This window comes from Geotrypetes seraphini, chromosome 11, assembly GCF_902459505.1.
Source record: "Geotrypetes seraphini chromosome 11, aGeoSer1.1, whole genome shotgun sequence".
In the NCBI taxonomy this organism is placed as follows: Eukaryota; Metazoa; Chordata; class Amphibia; order Gymnophiona; family Dermophiidae; genus Geotrypetes; species Geotrypetes seraphini.
Genome location: NC_047094.1, coordinates 45,619,863 through 45,643,546, shown reverse-complemented (window position 1 = coordinate 45,643,546; position 23,684 = coordinate 45,619,863). Strand labels below are relative to the sequence as shown.

The 23,684-nt window shown below is 40.5% G+C and overlaps 1 protein-coding gene across 1 annotated transcript in view; it reads right to left on the bottom strand.

Moving 5' to 3' along the window:
- Positions 1-23,684, bottom strand: part of GSG1L (GSG1 like) — a 223,851-nt gene that overhangs the window by 140,442 nt on the left and 59,725 nt on the right. Inside the window, exon 2 of the mRNA XM_033962799.1 lies at positions 17,306-17,353. Within this exon, the coding sequence (XP_033818690.1) occupies positions 17,306-17,353 (48 nt within the window). The remainder of the gene's footprint in view (positions 1-17,305; positions 17,354-23,684) is intronic.

The following is a 23,684-nucleotide window of genomic DNA, read 5'->3' as shown; positions in this document are numbered from 1 at the left end:
ACAATTCAAAACGTAGTTTGAAATGTGTTCTTTTTAGGGATCAAAGATGGCCGCTGACTAGTCTAGAATTTCTTCGGCAAAATTACCTCAGGAACAGTGATGCCCAAACAGAGAAGAAAGAGCTCAGCTAGGGGCTCGTGGAGCTCTGGAGCTGCCGGTTTGGGCATTATAGAGCTGCCGGTTTGGGCAATATCGAGGAACTTCTCCAGCGTATGTAGGGTGCCCTCCAGCCATTGGTGACTCGCCCGCTAGAGATGCCCCGGATGGGCGGGACGGAGGCGATCTCTCTGGGCTTGGAAACCACTCTGAGTCCCGACATGAGGGCACCGCCCCCACATCCTCAAGTTACCAGCTCCCCGCTGGTGGAGGAGCTCTTGGAAGAGGAAACTTATTCTGTGCTGGAGGCCGGTGAGAACGCTGAGGGGAGCTTGGAGCCAGACTCCCTGCAATCTCAGGAGAGTCTTGGCACAGAGACTGAGGAGTCGAGAACATCTGGGGATGGCCGAATCCAGGAGAGAGACCAATGGGGGAAAAAATCAGCTGGTGAGGAAATCATATCTGCAGTTCATTTACCTCAAGTGCAGAAGCCCCAAGAGGTAACACTTGACCCTAACTGGGACTTGGTAGCCAGTCTTCCTAACTTAATAAACCCTCAATTCCACCAATTAGAAGAGAAAATAAAAGTTCATAGCTTGTAAGTTTGATATACATTAATGTATGAAACACCCAATGATAGCCTGATGTCGCTTTTGATGGTTTTTCCATACAACTTGGCCCTGGGACATTCCTGTTTAATCCTGGCGATGCAAGTCTATAATTCCACACTACCTTATTTATAGTATATAAGTTGTCAATCATATTACCAATGCTCATGCATCGATAGTATACCTGTGTAACCTATTATACCTGTGTTACTCGTCAAACCTATGTTAAAGTTGTTGTATAACTTTTCTTATTGTTTACTGCTATAAAACAATAAAAATACTGAACCAAAAAAAAAGTTCATACAACTGATATCCAGAATTTAAAATTGGAAGTAATAGAATCTAAAATGACAACTGGAAATATTAACCAGGAGATATTAAAGACTAAACAGGTTCATGAAACCTTGATTAAAGATAATACTAATCTTAGGAGGAAGCTTGAGTCTTTGGAAAATTTTTCTCGTAGTAATAATCTAAGATTAGTGAATTTTCATAGGGTTACTATGATAACTATCAAAAATTGAAGACTAAATCAGAAACAATTCTTGCTCTTATCGCAATACCGCTCTCAGAGACCTGTAATGGTAGAACACAGCAGTGTTTTAAAACCACTCTGACAGGTAAATGGTATCTTTCATTGAGCCGGTATTTATCTATGCAAAAAACTGCAAACTTTCTACAAGCTCTTATAAAGTGCTAAATGTAATAAATATTTAAAATGTATATCAAAAACTCTTATTATTTGCACTTATCTTGTGAAAGCTGGTTTGTAGTTAACAAATATAGTAATACATGGCTGAACGCCCTACGGGACTCGTTTCACCACATACAATGGCTTCTTCAGGGGTCATGTCATTGAAAAAGTGCGACTTAGTTTTCGTCTGCACATAAAAAATGGCGCTGGCACATTTTTATGTGCACATTTTTATGTGCAGACGAAAACTAAGTCGCACTTTTTCAATGACATGACCCCTGAAGAAGCCATTGTATGTGGTGAAACGGGTCCCGTAGGGCGTTCAGCCATGTATTACTACATTTGTTAACTACAAACCAGCTTTCACAAGATAAGTGCAAATAATAAGAGTTTTTGATATACATTTTAAATATTTATTACATTTAGCACTTTATAAGAGCTTGTAGAAAGTTTGCAGTTTTTTGCATAGATAAATACCGGCTCAATGAAAGATACCATTTACCTGTCAGAGTGGTTTTAAAACACTGCTGTGTTCTACCATTACAGGTCTCTGAGAGCGGTATTGCGATAAGAGCAAGAATTGTTTCTGATTTAGTCTTCAATTTTTGATAGTTGTTCTTGATTTTTGTAAGAAGACTTTGCCTAATATAGTAATTTAGTTTTTTACTATGATAACTCCCAGGGAAATGTTAGAAATTCTGGAAATATCTGAGGAGGTGATACCTCCATTTACACAAGTTTACTATCTCCCTAATAACCAGCAGAAACAACAGCAAGAAATTGCACAGGAGACTTTGAATGTGTCCACCTTATTGGAGTTATCCGATAAGGAAAGGGTGGTACCTGCAACTTTACTATTAACAGTGCCTTTGGCACCAGACAAAAACTGGCTATTGAGACTATTCTTTAAAAACAAACAGAAGCAATTTCTTAGTATGAGAATTCAAATATATCCAGACTTGGCCAGAGATACCCAGAGGTGTCGTAGAGAATTTTTACTTTTAAAACCTGGAGTTTTAGCCTTAGGGGCGACATTCTATTTGCGTCATCCATGCAAATGTATTGTGTACTATTCTTCACGAAAATATGTTTTCTTTGAACCTTTCCAGCTGACAATTTTCCTGTCGTTATCATGACTGGAAAAGGATAAGAGCTAAGCCCTAGATAAAGGATATTGATGGGGCATCTTTGAGTGCAGTTAAACTAGCTGCTTTATTCTTCTTTATATATTACCTATTAATCTCGCTTTTTTGTTATATTTTGGATCTGAAAAGGAGGACTTGAGTTGAAATTTAAGCATATTGCTTAGTATTTGGTTAAATGTTCTTTTATATTGGTAATAAGTTCTTGGCTTAAATTTTGCTTTCTGTACAAGTTTATACTTGATATTTAAATGTAAAATGATTTAAAAAAAATAAATAAAAGTGTTCTTTTAAATAACGGCATCAAATATGGCTCTATTCCAATTAGTCACTCCACTAGGATGAAAGAAGAGTACAAGGCCATCTCTTTAGTCTTGGAAAAGATAAATTGACAAGAATATCAATGGATCAATGGGTGATTTGTGTAGACATGAAGGTTGTTGACCAAGAAGAAAATTAACCAAGTGGCTATACAATGTATCCTTGCTTTTTATGCCTTTGGGATAGTAGAGCCAAACATGAACACTGGGCAAAAAAAAATTGGCCTCTGAGGGAATATATGGTGGTTGGAGGACCTTTGGTAGCATGAGATAGAATCATATTGCAACCACTACATATACAGCTAGGCCTGATTAAACAATTTGTAAAGGCTTTGAATATAGACTAAACAATTTGTAAAGGCTTTGAATATATACCATTTATGTTTCCTTGGCTTACCATGGAAAACTGAAAACAGGAATTTTCAGTGGTCCACAGATCAGACAACTTATAAATGACCCATATTTCGTAGCATCAGTGAATGAAATTGAATCATATTCCTGGCCTTCATTTGTTCTTCTTGTGAAATCTTTCTTGGCAACAAGAAGGCAGACAATAAAGTCAATAGTCTGCTATTGAGAAAGACATGGGACGGTAGCATGGAATGCCGCTACTATTTGGGTTTTTGCCAGGTACTTGTGACTTGGATTAGCCTCCGTGAAGACATGATACTGGGCTAGATGGACCATTGGTCTGACCCAGTAAGGCTATTCTTATATTCTTAACTACACATAATTAGTAGAGGATATGCTCTTTCATTTCAACAGGCTTGGCTGTAACATGAGTGTTAAAGTCCATTATCTGCACAGTCATTTAGATTGCTGTCCAAAGAACCTTGGTGACTTAAGCGAAGAGCAAGGTGAAAGATTCTCTGACATAAAAACAATGGAAGCCAGATACCAAGGAAGATGGGATGTACACATGATGGCAGACTATTGGAATCTTATGTGGAATTGTCCTGGCAGATACCACTCTTGGAAGTCTTACAAAAGGAGCTTTTTCTGTGTCAAATGACTGGAGAGTTTGTATCATAAACTTGTGCTTTTGGTATGAAATAAGTAGATTTTCATGTTGTACACTTTTCTTTTAATTTATATTGTTTCTTCATGCTTAAAGGATTTTAAACACTTCATTAAAATATCCAGATTTTTTAATGGGTGAGCAGAGTGAAGAGTGGTGCCATTTTTTGAATTAGTAGGTCAAATATACCCAGAAACAGGTCTAACATTTGATGTGCCAAAATGAGTGCTTGCTGGTATTATTATTATTATTTTGTTGAGTAGGGACCAAATTTTTTTTTCATTCCTTCACTAATAGTTTTGCTGATGGCATGTGACTCAAATGCTCTATTATAATTTTAATTTTGGAAATAATTTTTTTCACTCATATCTAAATGTGGAATTGCAATTTTGGAAATCAAAATACTCCAATTATATAATCAACAGGAAAAAAAATTGAAAGTCAATTACTGTTGTTATTACTCAAACATTTGCCAAGGGCTTTTATTCAAAGAATATTCCAATTTTAGTAAATCAGAGACACACACCAGTCATTTGGGGTAGGTGTTTTCAGAGTCTACTCTTTTTAAAAAGAGACATTTGGCATAGTACACTGTAAATCTCTATTGGAAATTAGCCCTGGCATCACAATTGTCCTTTCTGCTTTTTTTTTTTAAAGATGCCGTGGGATCTTCAAGGTCCTGTCTCCTCTTTGGACATTATTTTATCTCACTTGAAAGAGGGCACCACCTCCATCACAACCCCCATTAACATGTTAGAGTGCCAATTCAGTGCTGGAAGACGACAGAGGGTAGTGCTCAATGGAGATCACTCTGAGAAAAGATTCTGTTCTTAGGCCTGTTCTTTTTAATATTTTTATAAGTGATATTGCTGAAGGGCAGTCAGGTAAGATTTGCTGCTTTGCGGATGATATCAAAATCTGCAATTGAGTAGACTCCCCAGATGGTGTGAATGACATGAAGAATGGTCTGAAATTTGGCAGCTAAAATTTAATGCTAAGAAATGCAAGGTTATGCATTTGGGCTGCAAAAACCCGAAGGAACAGTACAGTTTATGGGGTGAAGAGCTTATGTGCACAACATAAGAGTGAGACTTGGGTGTGATTGTATGTGATGATTTTAAGGTGGCCAAACAAGTTGAAAAGATGACGGCAAACACTAGGAAGATGTATGGCCAGTAGGAAAAAGGAGGTATTGATACCCCTGTATAAGACTTTGGTGAGACCTCTTTTAGAATATTAAATATAATTCTGGAGCCCACACCTTCAAAAACATATAAAAAGGATGGAGTCGGTCCAGAGGAAGGCTACTAAAATATTGCGTGGTCTTCATTATAAGACGTAAGAGGACAGACTTAAAGATCTCAATCTGTATACTTTGGAGGAAAGGCAGGTGAGGAGAGATATGATAGAGCCATTTAAATACCTATGTGGTGTAAATGCGCATGAGTCGAGTCTCTTTAATTTGAAAGGAAGCTCTGAAATGAGAGGGTATAGGATGAAGTTATGAGGTGACAGGCTTGGGAGTAATCTACGGAAATACTTTTTTACAGAAATTGTGGTAGATGCATGGAACTGTTTCCCGGAAGACGTGGTAGAGACAGATACTGTGTCTGAATTCAAGAAAGCATGGGATAGGCACATGGGATTTCTTAGAGAAAGGTAGAGATAATGGTTACTGCGGATGGGCAGACTGAATGGGCCATTTGACCTTTATCTGTCATCGTGTTTCTATATCTGTTATTGAACTACCAGCATCACTAAGCGTGCAGAAAGCTGTGTGTTAGAGCCCTGCACTTATGGTCAAGATTTCTAATGCATGGGTAAGAAAAAAAATTTTACACCCAATGGGTGCAAATCGGCTATACATAACCCCATAATTCTAGAAAATTGTACGTCCAAATTTCTGACTCTTATGCAAACTTGCAAATGCAGCTTTTAGAATAAGGCTACCTGTGCACATATATTAAAGCCTATTAGCATCTAATTAATCCACTACAAACCAATTATTGGCTGTAAGTGAAAATTCATACTAATTGGCGATTTCATGCATATCTGCACTTAGGTCCGGATTCTCTAAACGGCACTTGTTTTTTAAGCGCTGTTAAGACTGCCTAAGCTTAATGAAAAATACTGTTTAAATGGCGATTCTCACTGGTTTACAAGGTGCCTAAAATATCAGCGCTGGAATCGTACCACTATAGGCACTTTACAGCACTTAACACTACTGTGGGCATGGCTAACACCGGAAGCAGCATTAGGCTGCATAAAATGTCTATTGAGACACGATTCACATCAAAGGTAGGCACTAGAAATGTAGGACAGGAAGGGTATTACAACCAGAACAAAAGAAGTTATCCTGCCATTGTGTCGGGCAATGGTGCGTCCGCATCTGGAGTACTGCATCCAATATTGGTCGCTGTACTTTAAGAAGGGTTCAGAGGAGAGCGACACGTCTGATAAAAGGTATGGAAAACCTTTCATACGCTGAGAGATTGGAGAAACTGGGACTCTTTTTCCTGGAGAAGAGGAGACTTAGAGGGGATATGATAGAGACTTACAAGATCATGAAGGGCATAGAGAGAGTAGAGAGGGACAGAGAGAGTAGAGAGGGACAGAAAGAGAGAGAGAGAGAAAGATTGGAGAAACTGGGACTCTTTTCCCTGGAGAAGAGGAGACTTAGAGGAAATATGATAGAGACTTACAAGATCATGAAGGGCATAGAGAGAGTAAAGAGGGAGAGAAAGAGAGACATAGAGAAAGAGAGAGATAGAGAGAGATAGAGAAAGATTGGAGAAACTGGGACTCTTTTCCCTGGAGAAGATGAGACTTAGAGGGGATATGATAGAGACTTATAAGATCATGAGGGGCATAGAGAGAGTAGAGAGGGCCAGATTCTTCAAACTTTCAAAAAATAAAAGAACAAGAGGGCATTTGGAAAAGTTGAAAGGGGACAGATTCAAAACAAATGCTAGGAAGTTCTTTTTTACCCAACGTGTGGTGGACACCTGGAATGCACTTCCAGAGGATGTTATAGGGCAGAGTACAGTACTGGGGTTTAAGAAAGGATTGGACAATTTCCTGCTGGAAAAGGGGATAGAGGGGTATAGATAGAGGATTACTGCACAGGTCCTGGACCTGTTGGGCCACCGCGTGAGCACGATGGACCTCAGGTCTGACCCAGCGGAGGACCTCAGGTCTGACCCAGCGGAGGCATTGCTTATGTTCTTATGTTCATATTTCTGGCGCTTACCTTTGCCAAAGCACGATTCTCTAACCGTCGCTGTTGTGTGATCGAAACACGACCGGCGACCGCTTTTAAGGCAAACACTGACAAAGGCCCTGGTTAGAGAATCTGGGCCTTAGTCAGAATTGAATAAGTTGCATATAAATTTTGGGCTCCTTTTACGAAGCTGCGTTAGCGGTTTAACGCGCGCTAAACTGCCGGCTGTGCTAGCCGCTAACGCCAGCATTGAGCTGGCGTTAGTTCTAGCCGTGTAGCGTGGGTTTAGCGCACGCTAAAAAGCTGCGGGCGCTAAAACCGCTAACGCGGCTTCGTAAAAGGAGCCCTTTATTTCTTAGTTCTTTGGCCCATCCTCCCAAAATGCTCAGAACAAGTTAGAAAGGTACAGTCACAGTAATTCCATAGACAAATGGAATAAAATTACAAGTCATAATCTTACATTTAAAAAATTAAAAATATATTACAACAGGTATCACAGAACTGTTTTACTTCTTTGACTCTATCTGCTAGTTGGTGGACACAATACCCACAGATTCTGAGCTGGTGAGTGAAACTAAAGGAAAGAAAATTAGCAGATCCTTTGAGCTTCGTAACTCTGATTGTTCCTTTCCATCTTTGAAAGGTTTAAAATATAAGGTGATTGGGCATAATTAATTTAACTGCAAAACTACAAAACTTTAGTTTTGGAATCTTCTATGTAAGTTTTGTTTAACCCCCCCCCCCAAAAAAAAAAATTAAAAAAACTCTGAAAACATGGCTTTTTCAGAAATCCTGGCCAGAAGTAGTACGACCCTAATTTTGCATTGTATGACTACCTCTGATGTGAAAATGCTATTTATTTATTTTTTTTTAATTCTTTATTTATCGTTTTAAAATTCTTAACAAAATCAAAACATTTTGTACAGAAAGATTGTTAGATCAAACACAAAATTATAAGAAAATCATTTACATGATGTAGAAAGAAAAAGTTCTAGTCGGACAATCTCAAGTCCTCTATAGCAGTGGTTCCCAACCCTGTCCTGGAGGAACACCAGGCCAATTGGGTTTTCAGGCTAGCCCTAATGAATATGCATGAAGCAAATTTGCATGCCTATCACTTCCATCATATGCAAATCTCTCTCATGCATATTCATTAGGGCTAGCCTGAAAACCCGATTGGCCTGGTGGTCCTCCAGGACAGGGTTGGGAATCACTGCTCTATAGTATGATCCAAGATTATTTATGAGTGAACTTTAGGAAATCAATTTATAATTCTATACAAAGGAAACAGTATCGCGTGCCTGGCTTGAGAATGCTATTTATTTAAAAGATTTCTTAACCGCCTATAACTAGGCGGTTTTACAAAAAACAATCATATAAAAAATAAGAAGCATACAGCACATATTTATTTATTCAGTTTTCTATACCGTTCTCCCAGGGGAGCTCAGAACAGTTTACATGAACTTATTCAGGTACTCAAGCATTTTTCCCTTTCTGTCCCGGTGGGCTCACAATCTATCTAACGTACCTGGGGCAATGGGGGGATTAAGTGACTTGCCCAGGGTCACAAGGAGTGCTGAAGCTGTAGCTTTAACCACTGCACCACACTCTCCCCTGCATGAGTCTCCGAACCACAAGGTAATGGCGGAATTGAAATCCCTAATGTAATGTAATGAGTCGAGTCTCTTTAATTTGAAAGGAAGCTCAACAACAGCAGTTCCTTCATATCAGCCAAATTTTACGGCACTCAACAGCGTATCAATACAAATACATTCATAACCCAGAAAAGACATTTATTGAAACGCTTCTACAAATAATGTTAGAAGGCTATCTTAGAAGTTTAACTTTTTAACTTTACATTGTATGTTTATTCTTATCTAAGAAAATGTTAATATAGCTCTCCTCGAACTGCACTCTGGATGATATGGCGGGATATAAGATCGCATATAACGTACAATATTATTACAACATTAAAACAGTAGTTACCCATCTAATAACATAACAATAAACAGAATTCAAAACAATTGTTTTCACAGCCTTACAAAACAATAGGAACCCATCTAATGACCTAATGCCAGAAGGGACCTGATTCCACAGCTTAGCCATAAAATAAGAATAAGCTTGTGTAAGTGCAGTTTCCAAAGTAAACAGTCTTGCTGAGGGCACACAGAAACGCCTCTCGTTTTGCGATCGTAGAGTGTGCAGGCACATAAACTGGCAGTTTCTCAGGTATATATCCTGGAATCATTGCATGAAAAGCTTTAAGGGCTCCTTTTACGAAGGCGCGCTAGGGTTTTTAGCGCACGCACAAAATTACCGCGCTCAGGAATTTAACGCACGCTGTTGTGCGCATTAAGGCCCTAGCGCACCTTTGTAAAAGGAGCCCTAAATGTCAATATTAAAGCCTTAAAAATACAATGCTTCCGAACAGGAAGCCAATGTACAGAAACCAACGCAGAAGAAACGCGATCACAGGTGCTGAGGTTTTTAAATAATCTCAAAGCGGCATTTCAAGTTTCCAAGTTTATTAGATATTTGATCTACCATCTATCAGGACACAGTTTTGGAGCCCCCGACTCCCTTGCGTCTTGTGCAGCCATACTGCCCGCACTTAGCTTGCTATGGCCCTGGTTTATCTCTCCATTGCCCAGGTACATAATTTTTATATTGTAAGCCTGCTAGGGACAGAAGAATGTACTTGCATATAGTATATGTAAACTGCTTCGATCGTACCCACAAAAAGGCAGTATATCATTACATTACATTACTGACTTCTATTCCGCCCGTACCTTGCAGTTCTGGGCGGATTACAAAAGAAACAACTGGACATTTCCAGGAGAATTACAATTTAGGGTATTGTATACAGAAAAGATGACTGGACTATTCCAGTAGATTTACAATTTGGGGAGCTGTTTGCATGCAGTTTTAGGGCGGATTACAAAAGAGACTAATTGGGCATTTCCAGGAAAATTGCAATTTAGGGTTATGGATTACAAAAAGGTGGCTTGGCAATTCCAGTAAAATGACATGGTTGAGATTTTGAGGAGAAAGAATAACAGGAGAGGAAGAAAGGTTTGAGGGGGAATTTACACGGAAGGGGAAGTACAGGGTTAGAGTTAAGACATCTGGATACATTTTTTGAATAGCAGGGTTTTGATTTCTTTTCGGAAGGATTTGAAGTTGCTCGTTGTTTACACGGAAAGGGAAGTACAGGGTTAGAGTTAAGATATCTGGATAAATTTTTTGAATAGCAGGGTTTTGATTTCTTTTCGGAAGGATTTGAAGTTGCTCGTTGTTATCAGCAGGTTGGAGATGCTGATAACAACGAGCAACTTCAAATCCATAACCCATTTTATCCATAACCCTTTTTATCCAATTTGTAGAATGAGGAGATTAGTTAGTAAACCCTCTGGAGACAGGGTAGGGAAGAGATTCTGGATTTAGCTTACATCTTTTCAGTAATAGCTCAAGGTGAATTATAGTCAGTTACAGAGTAGTTATAATATAATGTTGTCCCTGAGTCAAGGGCAAACCTACTGTACCTGAATGTAACTCACTTTGAGCTACAATTGAAAAAAGGCTTGTGTTAAACTTCTTGGCTCTGACTTTGATTGTTTTAGTTTATGGACCTGTAGGACAGGAAACTACTCATTTCTGTCATTAAAGAAAATACATTTTGACATTTTCTTGAAGGTCATTCAGAACTTAAAACATTTTTATTTGTACTGTTGTTTTTCTAATATTACTTTAAGATGGCGGCTTTAGTGCTGAAAGCTTGGTGTAATTTATTTATTTTAAATTTTTCTCTACCGCTTAAGAGCTAAACGGTTCACACGAGTTAAAAGCAAACATAATAACTATGAGAAACTAAAATCTTAAGATCAACACGGGCGAACTCTCTTTTCTTTTCCATAGAACTGTTAAGTCATAAGAATGCGGTGACAAACAATTAGATTTTTAGCTGTTTCATGAATGGAAACCGATCAATACATTGTCTCAACTGACCCACCAAAGTAGGGCCACCAGACTTCCGGATTTACCCGGACATGTCCTCTTTTTAGAGAGCACTTTGTCCGGGATTTGAAAAGCAGATCGCGGTGGGAGGGGACATCCGTGCATTCGTGATGCCATCATTACATTACATTACAGATTTCTATTCCGCCATTACCTTTCGGTTCAAAGCGGATTACAAAAAGAGTTATGGAAGAAGGGTTACAACGTTAGATCAGAGAAGGTTTCCAAGAGAGGGAAAAGCAGGATCTGGGGTTAGGGAGGGGATGGTAAGAGGGGGGTTAAGCTTTATCAAGGTATTAAGCTTTATTAAGGGATTTCTTGAAGAGTATAGTTTTTATTTCCTTTCTGAACATCTTGTAGTCTGGTTGTCAATAGGTTGGAGACTTGGTTGTCTATCTTCGCTGCCTGAGTGGCCAGTAGTCCGTTGTATAGTTGTAGTCCGTTGTATAATTGTATAGTTGTAGTCCGTTGTAGTCCATCATGGCGAATCTACGCATGTGCGGATGCCCTCCCAACCGATGAGAACAGGCTAAAGGGAGGCGAGGATGGGTGGAGCTGGGCAGGGCTGGGGCGGGTCTATGGGGCCGGGTTTTATGTAATTAAAATCTGGTAACCCTACACCAAAGCATTCCACATTTTAACACCAGCTATGCAGAAAGTCTTTGCTCTGGTGTCTGCATAGTAACCTTGCTTCCTTGAGGTTAATACATTTTTATTTTCAGAATCGTAAAGATCTGCCTGGTTTATAGTTTGCAATTTAGGCCCTCAATGTCTGAAAAGCTGTTTAAGAACATAAGTATTGCCTCTGCTGGGTCAGACCAGGGGTCTATCACGCCCAGCAGTCCGCTCCCGCAGCAGCCCTCCAGGTCCTTGACCTGTAAGTTCCCTCCACCTGAATTGTTTATGCCCTAATCCCGAAGTACCTTGTATAGTACCCCTCTATCTATACCCTGTAATCCCTTTCTTTTTATCTTTCCTTTAAATCTCATAGCTCAAGCCAAACAGCTGTTACTAACACATTCTCTCTATCTAGAGAAGTCGTTTGCTATTTATCTTCTAGAGCAAAACAACAGGGCACTTCAGGATCATAGCTAGGAGTGGGCAAGAGGGCAGGGATGGAGAAAGGACTGCGCTAGCGGAAGGTAAAAAGCCAGGAAGAAAGCTGACTCCTTTTTCTGAACTGATTAGGAAGAGAGAAGAGGATGAAATAAGACTGGGGATCAGAGTGGAGGGAGCAGAGGGCATAGAATAGGATGTACCAATACATTTGCCTGCCCTAGGTGCCTTTCTTGCACCTTCCCACAATTTGGAATGCATTTCCCAAGGATCTCTCTCTTAAAAAAAAAAAAAAAATTATGTATAATTTTGTAGGAATGTAAATCATAATAAAGTGTAAGTGCATTTAGGGGTCAATATTCTGCCGGTAGTGCACAGTGTTTTACTGACTGCCATCAGCACTATGTATAGAATTTCAATGCCAAGACATGTTCGATCTCTGAATTTACAAAGCCAGTTAAATGTGAATTACTTACCCTGTCCCCTTTTTATAAAACCACAAAAGTGTTTTTAGTGCTGGCCAGCACGCTAAATACTCTGAGCTGCTCCAATGCTCATACAGTTCCTATGAGTATTAGGAGCAGCGCAGAGCATTCAGCGCACCAGCCGGCGCTAAAAATCGCTTTTGTGGTTTTGTAAAAGGGGGGATTCATTAGGCATTAATAATTGATGTGAACAGGCTCTAAATGGCCATTTATTGGAAATTATGTGCAGATCGGCTCCATGCCCAAGTCTGTAACTGCACCTAAAATTCATAGCACACAACTGAAAAGGGTGTGTGGCCATGAGAGGGGCGTAGGTGGGCCAAGGACGTCCACGATTTAGGGGCAGTGTTGCAGAATTATGTCATTTACATGCCTAACCTTCTTCACTCAATGTGTAATTAAACTCTGTTGCCGGAGAATGTGATGAAAACAGCTAGCTTAGCAGGGTTAAAGAAAGTTTGGATACTTTCCCAAAACAAAAATCCATAAGTCATTATTAAGATGGATGTTGGGAAATCCACTGCTTATTCCTAGGATAAGCAGCATAACATCTGTTTTTCTCCTTGAGATCTTGGCAGGTACTTGGGACCTGGGTTGGCCACTGTTGGAAACAGGATACTGGGCTTGACGGACCTTCAGTCTGTCCCAGTATGACAGCTCTTATGTTCTTATGTGACTCAAATAAAGAATAAGCGAGCCATTGTGACATTACTGGTGAGGCTGGCTCTTAGGAACTGGTGGAATGAGGCATTATGACATCACAATCTTATCTCTGGAATGTTGCTACTATTTGGGTCTGCCAAGTACTTGGGACCTGGGTTGGCCACTGTTGGAAAACAGGATACTGGACTTGATGGGCCTTTGGTCACACCAGCTTTAGATAAGTGTAAGTGCTACACCCAAAATTAGGCATGAGATTTGCGCTACACTAACATTCTGTAAATGGCTCTCTGTGCAAAGTGCCTTTTACAAAATACTAGCTTTGTGTGGATCTTCTAGGAGCCTAATTGTGTGCCCCATTTACTGAACTCTGCCCTTAAATGGTAATACTGGCACATTCACTGATAAGTGTACTCACATGCATAATTGGTATCTAAATAAACAAGTATTATCATTAATTTAATTTAAATTTATGCACGTAAATTTAAGCGTGGAATTCACACCTAAAATTTACACCTGATGCCAAAAGAAAGCGCAGAAATGGAGAGTCATAGGCGGATTGGAGAGTCATAGGCGGATTGGGGATATTCCTCAGATTTACACACACATCCCATAAATTCAGTCTTTTCCCTCTTCACTTCCTTCTTTAAGGAGGGAGGGAGGGGCTGAAGCTTGATGGTCCAGGGAGGGGGGGGGGCCTGGTAGAGTGAGTGACAAAAGAGGTTCTCAAGGAGAGAGAGTGATTGGCAGTGGTACCAGAAGCTGCCCAAAGACCCGTAGGACCAATGAGGGCCAGAGGGCTAGAGAGGACCCAGTAGATCCTGGTCAGGTTTTAGAAGTGTGAGAAGTGTGCGAGTTGCGTGAGTGAGAAAGAAGACCAGAAGTGCCTTGGAATGTTGAAGTGATGGGTGATGACCGCTTGGCCCAACCACAGCATGGTTGGCTTAGGTGTTGCTAGGCATCTGAGCCAGGCACTGATAAATTAGATCCAGGATGCCTAGTGATTCCTAAGTATACCTAGGTACTGCTAGGCAGGATTCTATAAACAGTATCTAGTGCAGGGATCTCAAAGTCCCTCCTTGAGGGCCGCAATCCAGTCAGGTTTTCAGGATTTCCCCAATGAATATGCATTGAAAGCAGTGCATGCACATAGATCTCATGCATGTTCACTGGGGAAATCCTGAAAATCCGACTGGATTGCGGCCCTCAAGGAGGGACTTTGAGATCCCTGATCTAGTGGATGATTGATAACCGTGCCACGTGATATGTATAATGTAGGAACCAGTAGGCCATTTATAGAATCAGGTCCATCCTGTTATTGTTTGGTTCAACTTATCCAGTTAAAAGCTCTATATTGGCCCTTAACTGGATAAGTGCTGGCCATCCATATGTACCTGGACATTCAAGGCCGGTGCCTGGACATAGTCCAACATTGAATGTCTGGGCATAAGGTCAACTGTGGCAAAAAAAAAAAAAAAAATTACTGACCACCACCAGCTGAATGTTTTCCCTTAAAAATTCACCGCATCAATGTCTACTCATTCTCAATATCGGTATTTCCATTTTTTTTATTATTAGCAAACATGTTTAGTTTTGAATAGTTTAATAGGCATAGTTTCAGGGCAGATGGAATGCCTCATTTTGTCATATTCAACCTGCCAGCTGTTTATTCCTTCTCAAATAACACAGATTCAATTATTTTGGTTTTGCATAAAGATTTAAGATTTGTATCATCTGTTATTCATTTCTTATCTTTAATAAACAATACCTATACTTATTGAGAATAAATAGTTTAATCAACAACAATACCACCATGAAAAATGATAATAAGCTGTTCATCGTGGATCTGATTTTTTGCTGTTATAAAATAACCCCATAATGTTTTATGAACTTTTTGGAACAGAGATCTTATGTCAGTGTTGGGAAAAGGTGCCTATTTAAAGCCTATTTTCTAAAGTGGCATCTACAACATGTCAAAATTATGAGCCATTTGTAAAACCATGCCTGGTGGCACCTAAATCAACTTAGGCCCTGGTAGACATTATAATGCTAGGCACCAATATATTAAGCCAGGGTTTTCTTGGCTTGACACTCATAGATGCCTACCAGCACCTAACTCAATCCACATCCAAACTCTGCCCCTAACCAGGCCTACTTTCCATGTAGGTGCCTACCTAGGGTTACCAGACATCCTGGAAAACCCAGACATGTCCTCTTTTTAAAGGATTGTCCAGCTACCCAGACGGACTTTCCAAAACCTAGCAGTTTGTCTGAGTTTAGAAAGCCCTGACAAGCTCCGGCCACATCTGGAGGGCCTCTGGGCATGTGTGGATGACATCACATACATCTGCGCATGCTGCAGGCCCTCCAGACGTGGCCGGAGCTCATTGAGGAAGATGAGAAGAGGCTTTGTGGGGGTGGGGCTGGGGATGGAATGGGGCGGGAATAGAGGCAGAACTGGGTGGGGCTGGGGTGGAACAGTGTGGGGCCATTTTTCTGGGGTTTTGCGACCTAAAATATGGTAACCCTTTGCCTACCAGCTAATTAATTTTTTAAAATTGTTTTTAATTGGTTTTAATGACGCTTTTAATTATTAGCACTAATTAATCATGAAAAAAAATTATGTTAGACACCTCACCTGGTAGGTGCCTTGATCTAGGTGCCTACCAGTGGGCACCTTTTAAAAAATCAGTGCCTAAGGGTCTATATACTTTAATAAAACAGGCAGCCAGACCCATCCTTAATAGAGCACAAAATCCTCATGCACAAATTTACATCTGCACAAAAAAATATGTGCATGTGTACTCATTTGCACTCCTGTATTTTATAAAATCAGAGCCAGCCAAGGCATAGGCAAACTAGACAAGAACCGAGGAACCAAACCCCTGATATTCAGTCAGAGGCGGTCAGCACTTTTTTAAAAACACTGATTGTTGCTGCCTAAAATATCCCCTGATTTTCAATGCCAGGCCATGTCTAGGCACCGGCATTGAAAATTGAGGTATAATTTTGGGTGGCGTTGTCACCCCGAGATTATGGGGGCCCGAGAGAATAGGGCTTTATTTTAGAAGAGATTTGACCATTCTAGATGTCTAGAGGAGTTGTTGCATACAATTTGCAGATTTGACTTTCCTCTAGCTTCACGTCTAAAAGATGTAGTATTCCCCAGTGAATTTGCGGTTTGCAAATCGCAGACTTATTCATTTGCGGTCTGCTCTGACTGCCTCTTCCTGTAGTAAAGTAGGGCTACACCAATCAGGAGCTGCGTGTCAAAGCAGATCCTGATTGGTGTAGCCTGACTTAACTAAAGGAAGAGGCGGTCGGAGCAGACTGCGAGTGATTTTCTTCACCCGCCGGCAATCCAGCTGCACTCTCCTGCCTCCCCTGCCTTTTTGAAATTCACGGGGGTTCCTGGAATGGAACCCCTGCAAATTTGGAGGAAGCACTGTACATCCTTCAAGTCAGAAATCCAGAAAAAAACAATAAATGCCCACTCACTAAGCTTTTTTAGGCCTTAGAAATTAGGCCTTAAGGGGGCAAATTTGAAATCTTAGGGAAGTGCTTGAGCTTCTCTTTGAAAATGGGAAAATGAGTACATTAGCATCACCACCCCTGGGCTTTGCATTTAGTTTGCAGCAGAAACAAGACTTGTGTACTGTCAGTCAAACCTAGCCCCATCCATTTTTGGAATGAGCTCTTTTACCTTCAAGGGGGGGGGGGGAGAAACAATTTTCAGCTCCCCTCTCTGGTTAAAATCTTTCTTAAAATTGTTTTCTATACCTGTTAAGTATAATAAACGACTAAGCTCTCCTTTTATCAAGCTGTGCTAGAGGTTTTTTTTGTGCGGGCTGGTGAGGTAAGTGCTCTGAACTTCATAGGAATTCTATGAGTGTCAGCGCATTTACCATGCCGGCCTGTGTTAAAACCTCTAGCGCAACTTGATAAGAGGCGCCGTAAGTTTGAAAGGAAACGATGGAAAATATATATCTTACCCTTTTCAGATGCTGGGGCGAGGTCTATAAAGCTTCGACATTTTTCACCTTCAGAAAAAAAAAAAAATATAGCCAATTACTTTTCAGCAGTGAAGCAACTCTATAACTTTACTTTGCACGTGAGCAAAAAAAAATGCACCCTAAACAGAACAAGACTGATGCTTCACCCAAAAACTTTTAATTGAGGAAACTTGCTCACTAAAGTCAAAGACTGCAGAGTCTTCAATCTACAGTTCTTTACGTTTTCCAGTCAGACTCAGTTCAGTCATTTATGGCTGCAGGCTCTGTCTGAATGGCTGAGCTGCCTGGTACCTAACATTTTAAAGGAGTATGGCTTGAAGACTCCTTGCCAGCCTTGCCTTTTTTGAACAAGTTTCCTTGGTAAAGCCTTTTGATGAAACATGGATATGTTGAGAACATTTAGTCTTTTCAAGTACAATAGTCATTTTATAAACACTTTCAAATATCACTTTGTGGATAAGCCATCTTGTTCTTTAAAAATGTCCATGTTAACTGGGACAGATTGAAGGTTACTTTTTGGTGGGAAACTCTTTGTCAATATTATAGATATGAAAGAATGAATGCTGAACAATTGGGACATAAGAAAAAGTTTAAAGAAACATGGGGGTCCATTAGCGGCATTTGTTAAAACTGATTAATTGAATAGACCTTTGATTCCAAGTTGATTTCTATACACATCCAGGGAAGGAGGGGGGGAGGGATTTATTTTGTACTAATATTTGTTTGGTTATAAGTGATATTGAATGCATTATTTGATGTACAATATATTGTTTGCACTTTGTATCTGATCTGAAAATGGATCTTTTCCAGATAAGCCCCGCCACTAATGGAAAAAGTGGACGTGCCGAAAGTTAAGCCCCGCCATCTTTTGCCAGCGCACGCAACCTTAACCAGTGAAGTTCTCAGCACAACGGCCCCACAACGCAGTGCGATGTGTATAAAGTAAAGTGGGGGGGGGGGGTTCCCCCCCACCCCCCCCCCGTCGGAGCACCCAAAAAAGATTATAAAAAAGAGGATATGAAACTTAACATTATAAAAAAAATAGGATAAACTGTCGACCATTTTTTTAAGGGCTCCGACGGGGGAGTGTGGGGGGGGAACTTTCTACAGATTGCGCCTCTTTTTTATAATTTTTTTTGGGTGGCGGGGGTTAACTTTTTGGCGGGGCTTATCTGGAAAAGATCCCTGAAAATTAATAAAAATTAAAAAAAATAAAAATGCCCATGTTGGGTTGGACACTGTTGGAGACAGGATGTTGGACTTGACAGACCTTCTGTCTGTCTCAGTATGGCAATTCTTATAATAAAGTTCTGCTTTCTCTATCCTGGAGGCCCTCGGTGCTTTGTTGTTATTGTTACTGATCATGCCCCCGATGTTTACCACATAGGCCACAAAGGCCTTTCCATTAACCCCCCCTCCCCTTTTACAAAAGTGCAGAAGAGGTTTTAAGCGCAGGCCGGCATGTTTAGGGTTACCATATTATTCCAGAAAAAAGGAGGACAGATTGAGATAGCTGGGTTTTACTTCTACTGAAAGCAATGGAAGTAAAACCCGGATTTCTCAATCCGTCCTCCTTTTTTCTGGAGCCATATGGTAACCCTAGGCAGGCATGCTGAATTCTCTGCACTGCTCTGATGCTCATAGGAACTCTATGACTGCTGGAGCAGCGCAGAGCATTCAATGTGCCCGGCAGGTGCTAAAAACCTCTTCCATGCTTTTGTATGGGGGTGGGGGGGTAGAGGGGGTTAAGGTTGAAATTAATGTGCAGCAAATATAAAACTTTTAATACACTTTAGGAAATAGTCTCTTAATACTAACACTCAAGTAACCGATTTGAAATACCTTTAACCTTATTTGGTGATTTAGAGACTATGGTAGATGACAGTCATAAGTGATATCATATAGCATGATATCAGATTAGTTCATGTAATATCATGCTGTTTATTGAAGCATATTAGAATGATCAATGTAGATCTAGAGTATGCAATGTAATTCATGCCTGCTTCCAGGAATGCAAGAAAGCAGTGCACAGAAGTTGAAAAATTATGATATTGCATTGCCAGACACAGTTTTATTTGAATCATGTTATTTTTTTTAAATTCTTTATCAAAAAAGGATCTTGTGTTACTCTAGAGTAGTGTATGGCAAACTGTGTGCCGCCTGATATTTCAGGTATGCCGTGAGATGCCGGGGAGGAGGAGAGGCGCAAATGCTGGCTGACCGCCTACAGGACGTGCTTCTTGCGGCGAGAGGCACATCCTGTAGGCAGTCAGCGGCCGCCAGTGTCTTTTCTCCTCCCTAGCATCTCTTATTTTAAGCACCCCACAATGGCAGCTCAGGGCCCTGTCTAGAGGGCCTCCACACATGCGCAGATGTCAACGTGAAGATGTCATGCATGCATATGACATCATCACGTCGACATCGACGCACTACCGGGTGCCCTCGAGCCAAGGCTGCCAGTTTAGTGTGCCAGGGCTCACAAAGTTTGTGATATACCGCTCTAGAGTCTAGAAGATGTGGTCATGATTTAATGGTGCAGCTATTTCTTGGAAAAGTCTCCCAGAAGAGGTGGTGGAGACAGAAACTGTGTCTGAATTCAAAAGGGCCTGGGATAGGCACGTGGGATCTCTTGGAGAGAGAAAGAGATAATGGTTACTGTAGATGGGCAGCATTTGGCCTTTATCTGCCATCATGTTCCAATGTTTCTATGACTATAAAGTTCTATGACATCACAATGCAGGTGTAAAGAGCCTTAACCAATAGGGAGAGGAGGAGATAGTGGATGTTGCAGTTGGGCAGTCTAGATGGGCCGTTTGGACTTTATCTGCCATCATGTTTCTATCTAACTCTTAGGCGTTGTATGACATGCTTGTTATCAGCCGCTAGGTACTGTTTATAGAATTGTGCCTAGTGGAACCTAAGCGTTTTTAGGCACCGGTAGGCATAAAATCCTTAGGCGCACTTCATTTAGGCCAGAGTTTTATTAGCCTAAATGAGTGCACCTAAGGTAGGCACCTACCAGCGCCTAACTCAGTTCTTGCCCAAATTCTGTCCTGAATCCATTTCTAACAATGCCTACTTGCCAGTAGGTGCTTCGGTGTAGATGCCTAGATCGAAGTGGTAGGTGCCTAACTATAGGCGTTCTTTATAGAATCAGGGCCTATATGCATGCAACAGCCTCAATTGAAGGTAGCAATGGAAAAAATGTAATAAAATTAAAGATGCCAAATAAAGAAAAAGAAAATCAAAACACTCCCACAGCATGCAGATGTACACAAATCCAGTGGGAATGACCAACACAGATGTTTTATTTATTTTAAAAATTTCTTTCCCACTTAACACCTAAGCGGGTTACAATAGAAAACTCACACATTCAGGACATACTCAAACATATCTCAACATATGCTTCCCTGCCTATTCTTCACATATAATAGCTAAAACTAGCATAAGGCTTCCACATATAATCACTAAAACTAGCATAATGCTCATAAAAATGCTCATCCTCTATGAGCCATAAAATACAATATTACACCAAGGGGCTCATAATCGAAAGAGAAAAACGTCTAAAAACCAGCCTAAGTCGGCACTTGGACGAACATTGCCCAAATATGTCCAAGTGCCGATAATAAAAACAGATTTTGGACATATTTCTAAATGACCTAGGACCTTCATAGTGCCGCTGAATGACCAAAGCTAAATGGGGCATTTCAGGAGGAGTGTCGAGGGCGGGATTTGGGCGGGATGTGGGCCAGCTTAGACTTAGTCGTACAGCATGTATAACCGAAAGTTATACAGCCCAGGATCAACGGAACTTGGACATTGTGACTTAGACCATGTAAAACATGGTCTAAGTCACATAAACCCACCTAAAGTCACCAGATAAGCACTGCAAACACATAAAACAGACCCCCACACACTACCCCAGTGATCACCGACCCACCACCTCATAAAAATCATAATCACACCTTTAAAATTCAGCCTCCAGACCATCATCACCTGGCAGCCTGGCATGGGAAAGCCTAGTCATCCAACACAGAGGCAGCTTAAGTCGTCTTGCGGGTGGGTTAGGGACTCATGGAGAGGAGGACCCATGCCCATAAGCCCTTGTAATCACTGCATTGATACCTTAAACATGTGCACTCTCCCTATATACCCCCAAAACCCTTTTCTACTGGCATATAAGTGGCTCCTGTAGCCATAAGGGCTACTAGGGTGGTAAATAAGTCGGTCTAGGGATTCTGGAGGTGGTTTGGGGGGCTCACCATGACCAATAAGAGAGCTATAGTGAGGAGAAGACATGGCACCCTTTTTGTGAAGTTCACAGCAGTTCCTTGTAAGGTACCCCACTATTTAGGTGCCATATCTGGATGTTCAGTCCATCACTTTGCAGACCCCTCCCACGTCCAACAGGTCTTGTTCTAGGTGTTTTTGACTTGGACGAAAAGTTGGAGCAAAATGTGGTATAAAGATAGACGATTTAGCGACTTGGACGATTAGATCAGCAGGACGTATAATTAGACGATTTTCAAAAGAAAAAAAATTTTGGACATATTTTTCAAAAATGTGTCCTAGGCTGTTTTTTACTTTGGACGACTTGCGAGTTAGACGAAAATGGACTTAGACGTTCCGTTTGATTATGCCCCTCCACACATCTAAACAAATGCCAAAACATGCAATTCCAAAAGCGATCAGCTCCAAAGGTAAAAATGTTGGGTTAGTGTGGTCACTGCACCAAAAACAAGAAAAAAACCTGCAAATAGGAATGTACAAAGTGCAGGAATCTTTCATAAAAGTCTATACAAAATTGTAATCCATAAAAATGGCTCTGAAATACATGTATTTGAGAGCCATTTTTTATGGATTACAATTTTGTATAGACTTTTATGAATGATTCCTGCACTTTGTACATTCCTATTTGCAGGTTTTTTTTTCTTGTTTTTGGTGTTCGCCTTTCACTGCAGACCGATTGGATTTTTCTTTGTTTTGCTTTGTGGTTACTGCACTTACAGAGCTAGCAACACTAGGTTGGTAAGGAGCCAGCAAAGGGTGCGTTTTGGCTAGCTCGCCTTCTTCAGGAGTCCTATTACATGGCAGATAAAGTGATCACCCTCTGGGTTGTCACAAATTTTCTTAATAGCCTGTTGTCCAGTGCTTTCTCATTATAACATTCCTTGGTTGTTTCTTAGACTCGTCCTCTATGCTCTGTGTTGCATCACTACATCTCAGAGCATCTGCTTGGAATGAAAGTTGCAACTTTAATTCTCCTGACACATCTGTGTTGGCCATTTCTGCTGGAACTGTGCACAATAAAATGAAAGAAAGCATGGGATATGGTAAGGATAAAGCTGGAAATCAAAGAGAGATTATGATGGATTCATTGACTGAAAGAATGCTTTCAATTTATGTTTAATTATAATAATTATTTTTTGTTTGTATTTATGTAATTTTTGTATTTTATTTTATGCTTTCAGCATGAACCGTTTTATTATCTTGAATGTAAATTTTGTAAGCTGCTTAGCAATTTTGAGTTGTGATGTTGAACTCTTAATACAGCAGTGGATTGGGGAAATGAGTAAATCAGATTGGCCCGAGGTTTTGTTAATCCGATGCCAATTTAAATACAGGGTGCCCACAAAAACACTCCTTGATTATAAATGCTTACAAAACCAAAATTTATTGGAATATTCTTTTACCTTTGAGGCTACAGTTTCATCAACTCATAATGTTTCATAGGGTATCTGTTGATTACATATACTCAATGTGCGTCCCACCTGTTACTCTGCAAACATCGATGCAATAATCGAGATCAGACCAGACTCTCCGAAGCATATCCGGCGTGATCACGTTTATAGCTTCAGTGATGCGTTCCTGCAGATCATCCGTAGTTGCGGGCAGTGGAGGTACGTACTCTTTCTCTTTCACGTACCCCCAAAGGAAAAAGTCACAAACAGTAATGGCCGATGATCTTGGAGACCACTTGAGGAACACCTGGTCATTTTGTCATGTTGCATTGTCTGAAGGTTGAAACTTCTGCACCAATTGCAACTTATAAGGGTGTAAGTGCATGCGATTGTGTAAGATCTTGCGAATCGTGCTTTTTAGGACTTGTATTTGCTGTCATTTTATTTTTAAACATATTCCAATAAGTGTTGATTTTGTAACCATTTAAAATCAAGGAGTGTTTTTGTGGGCACCCTGTACTTTTTTATAATTATCTAGTCAGAGATACATAGTTTTAGGAGTGACAATTTTGGACTGGTCCTAGATTTTGACAATCCCATGGTGATGCATTAAGAAACCTTCAGCACTTAATTCAATGGGTGGAATCGGGGATTATAAATACTACATTGCTTTGGGA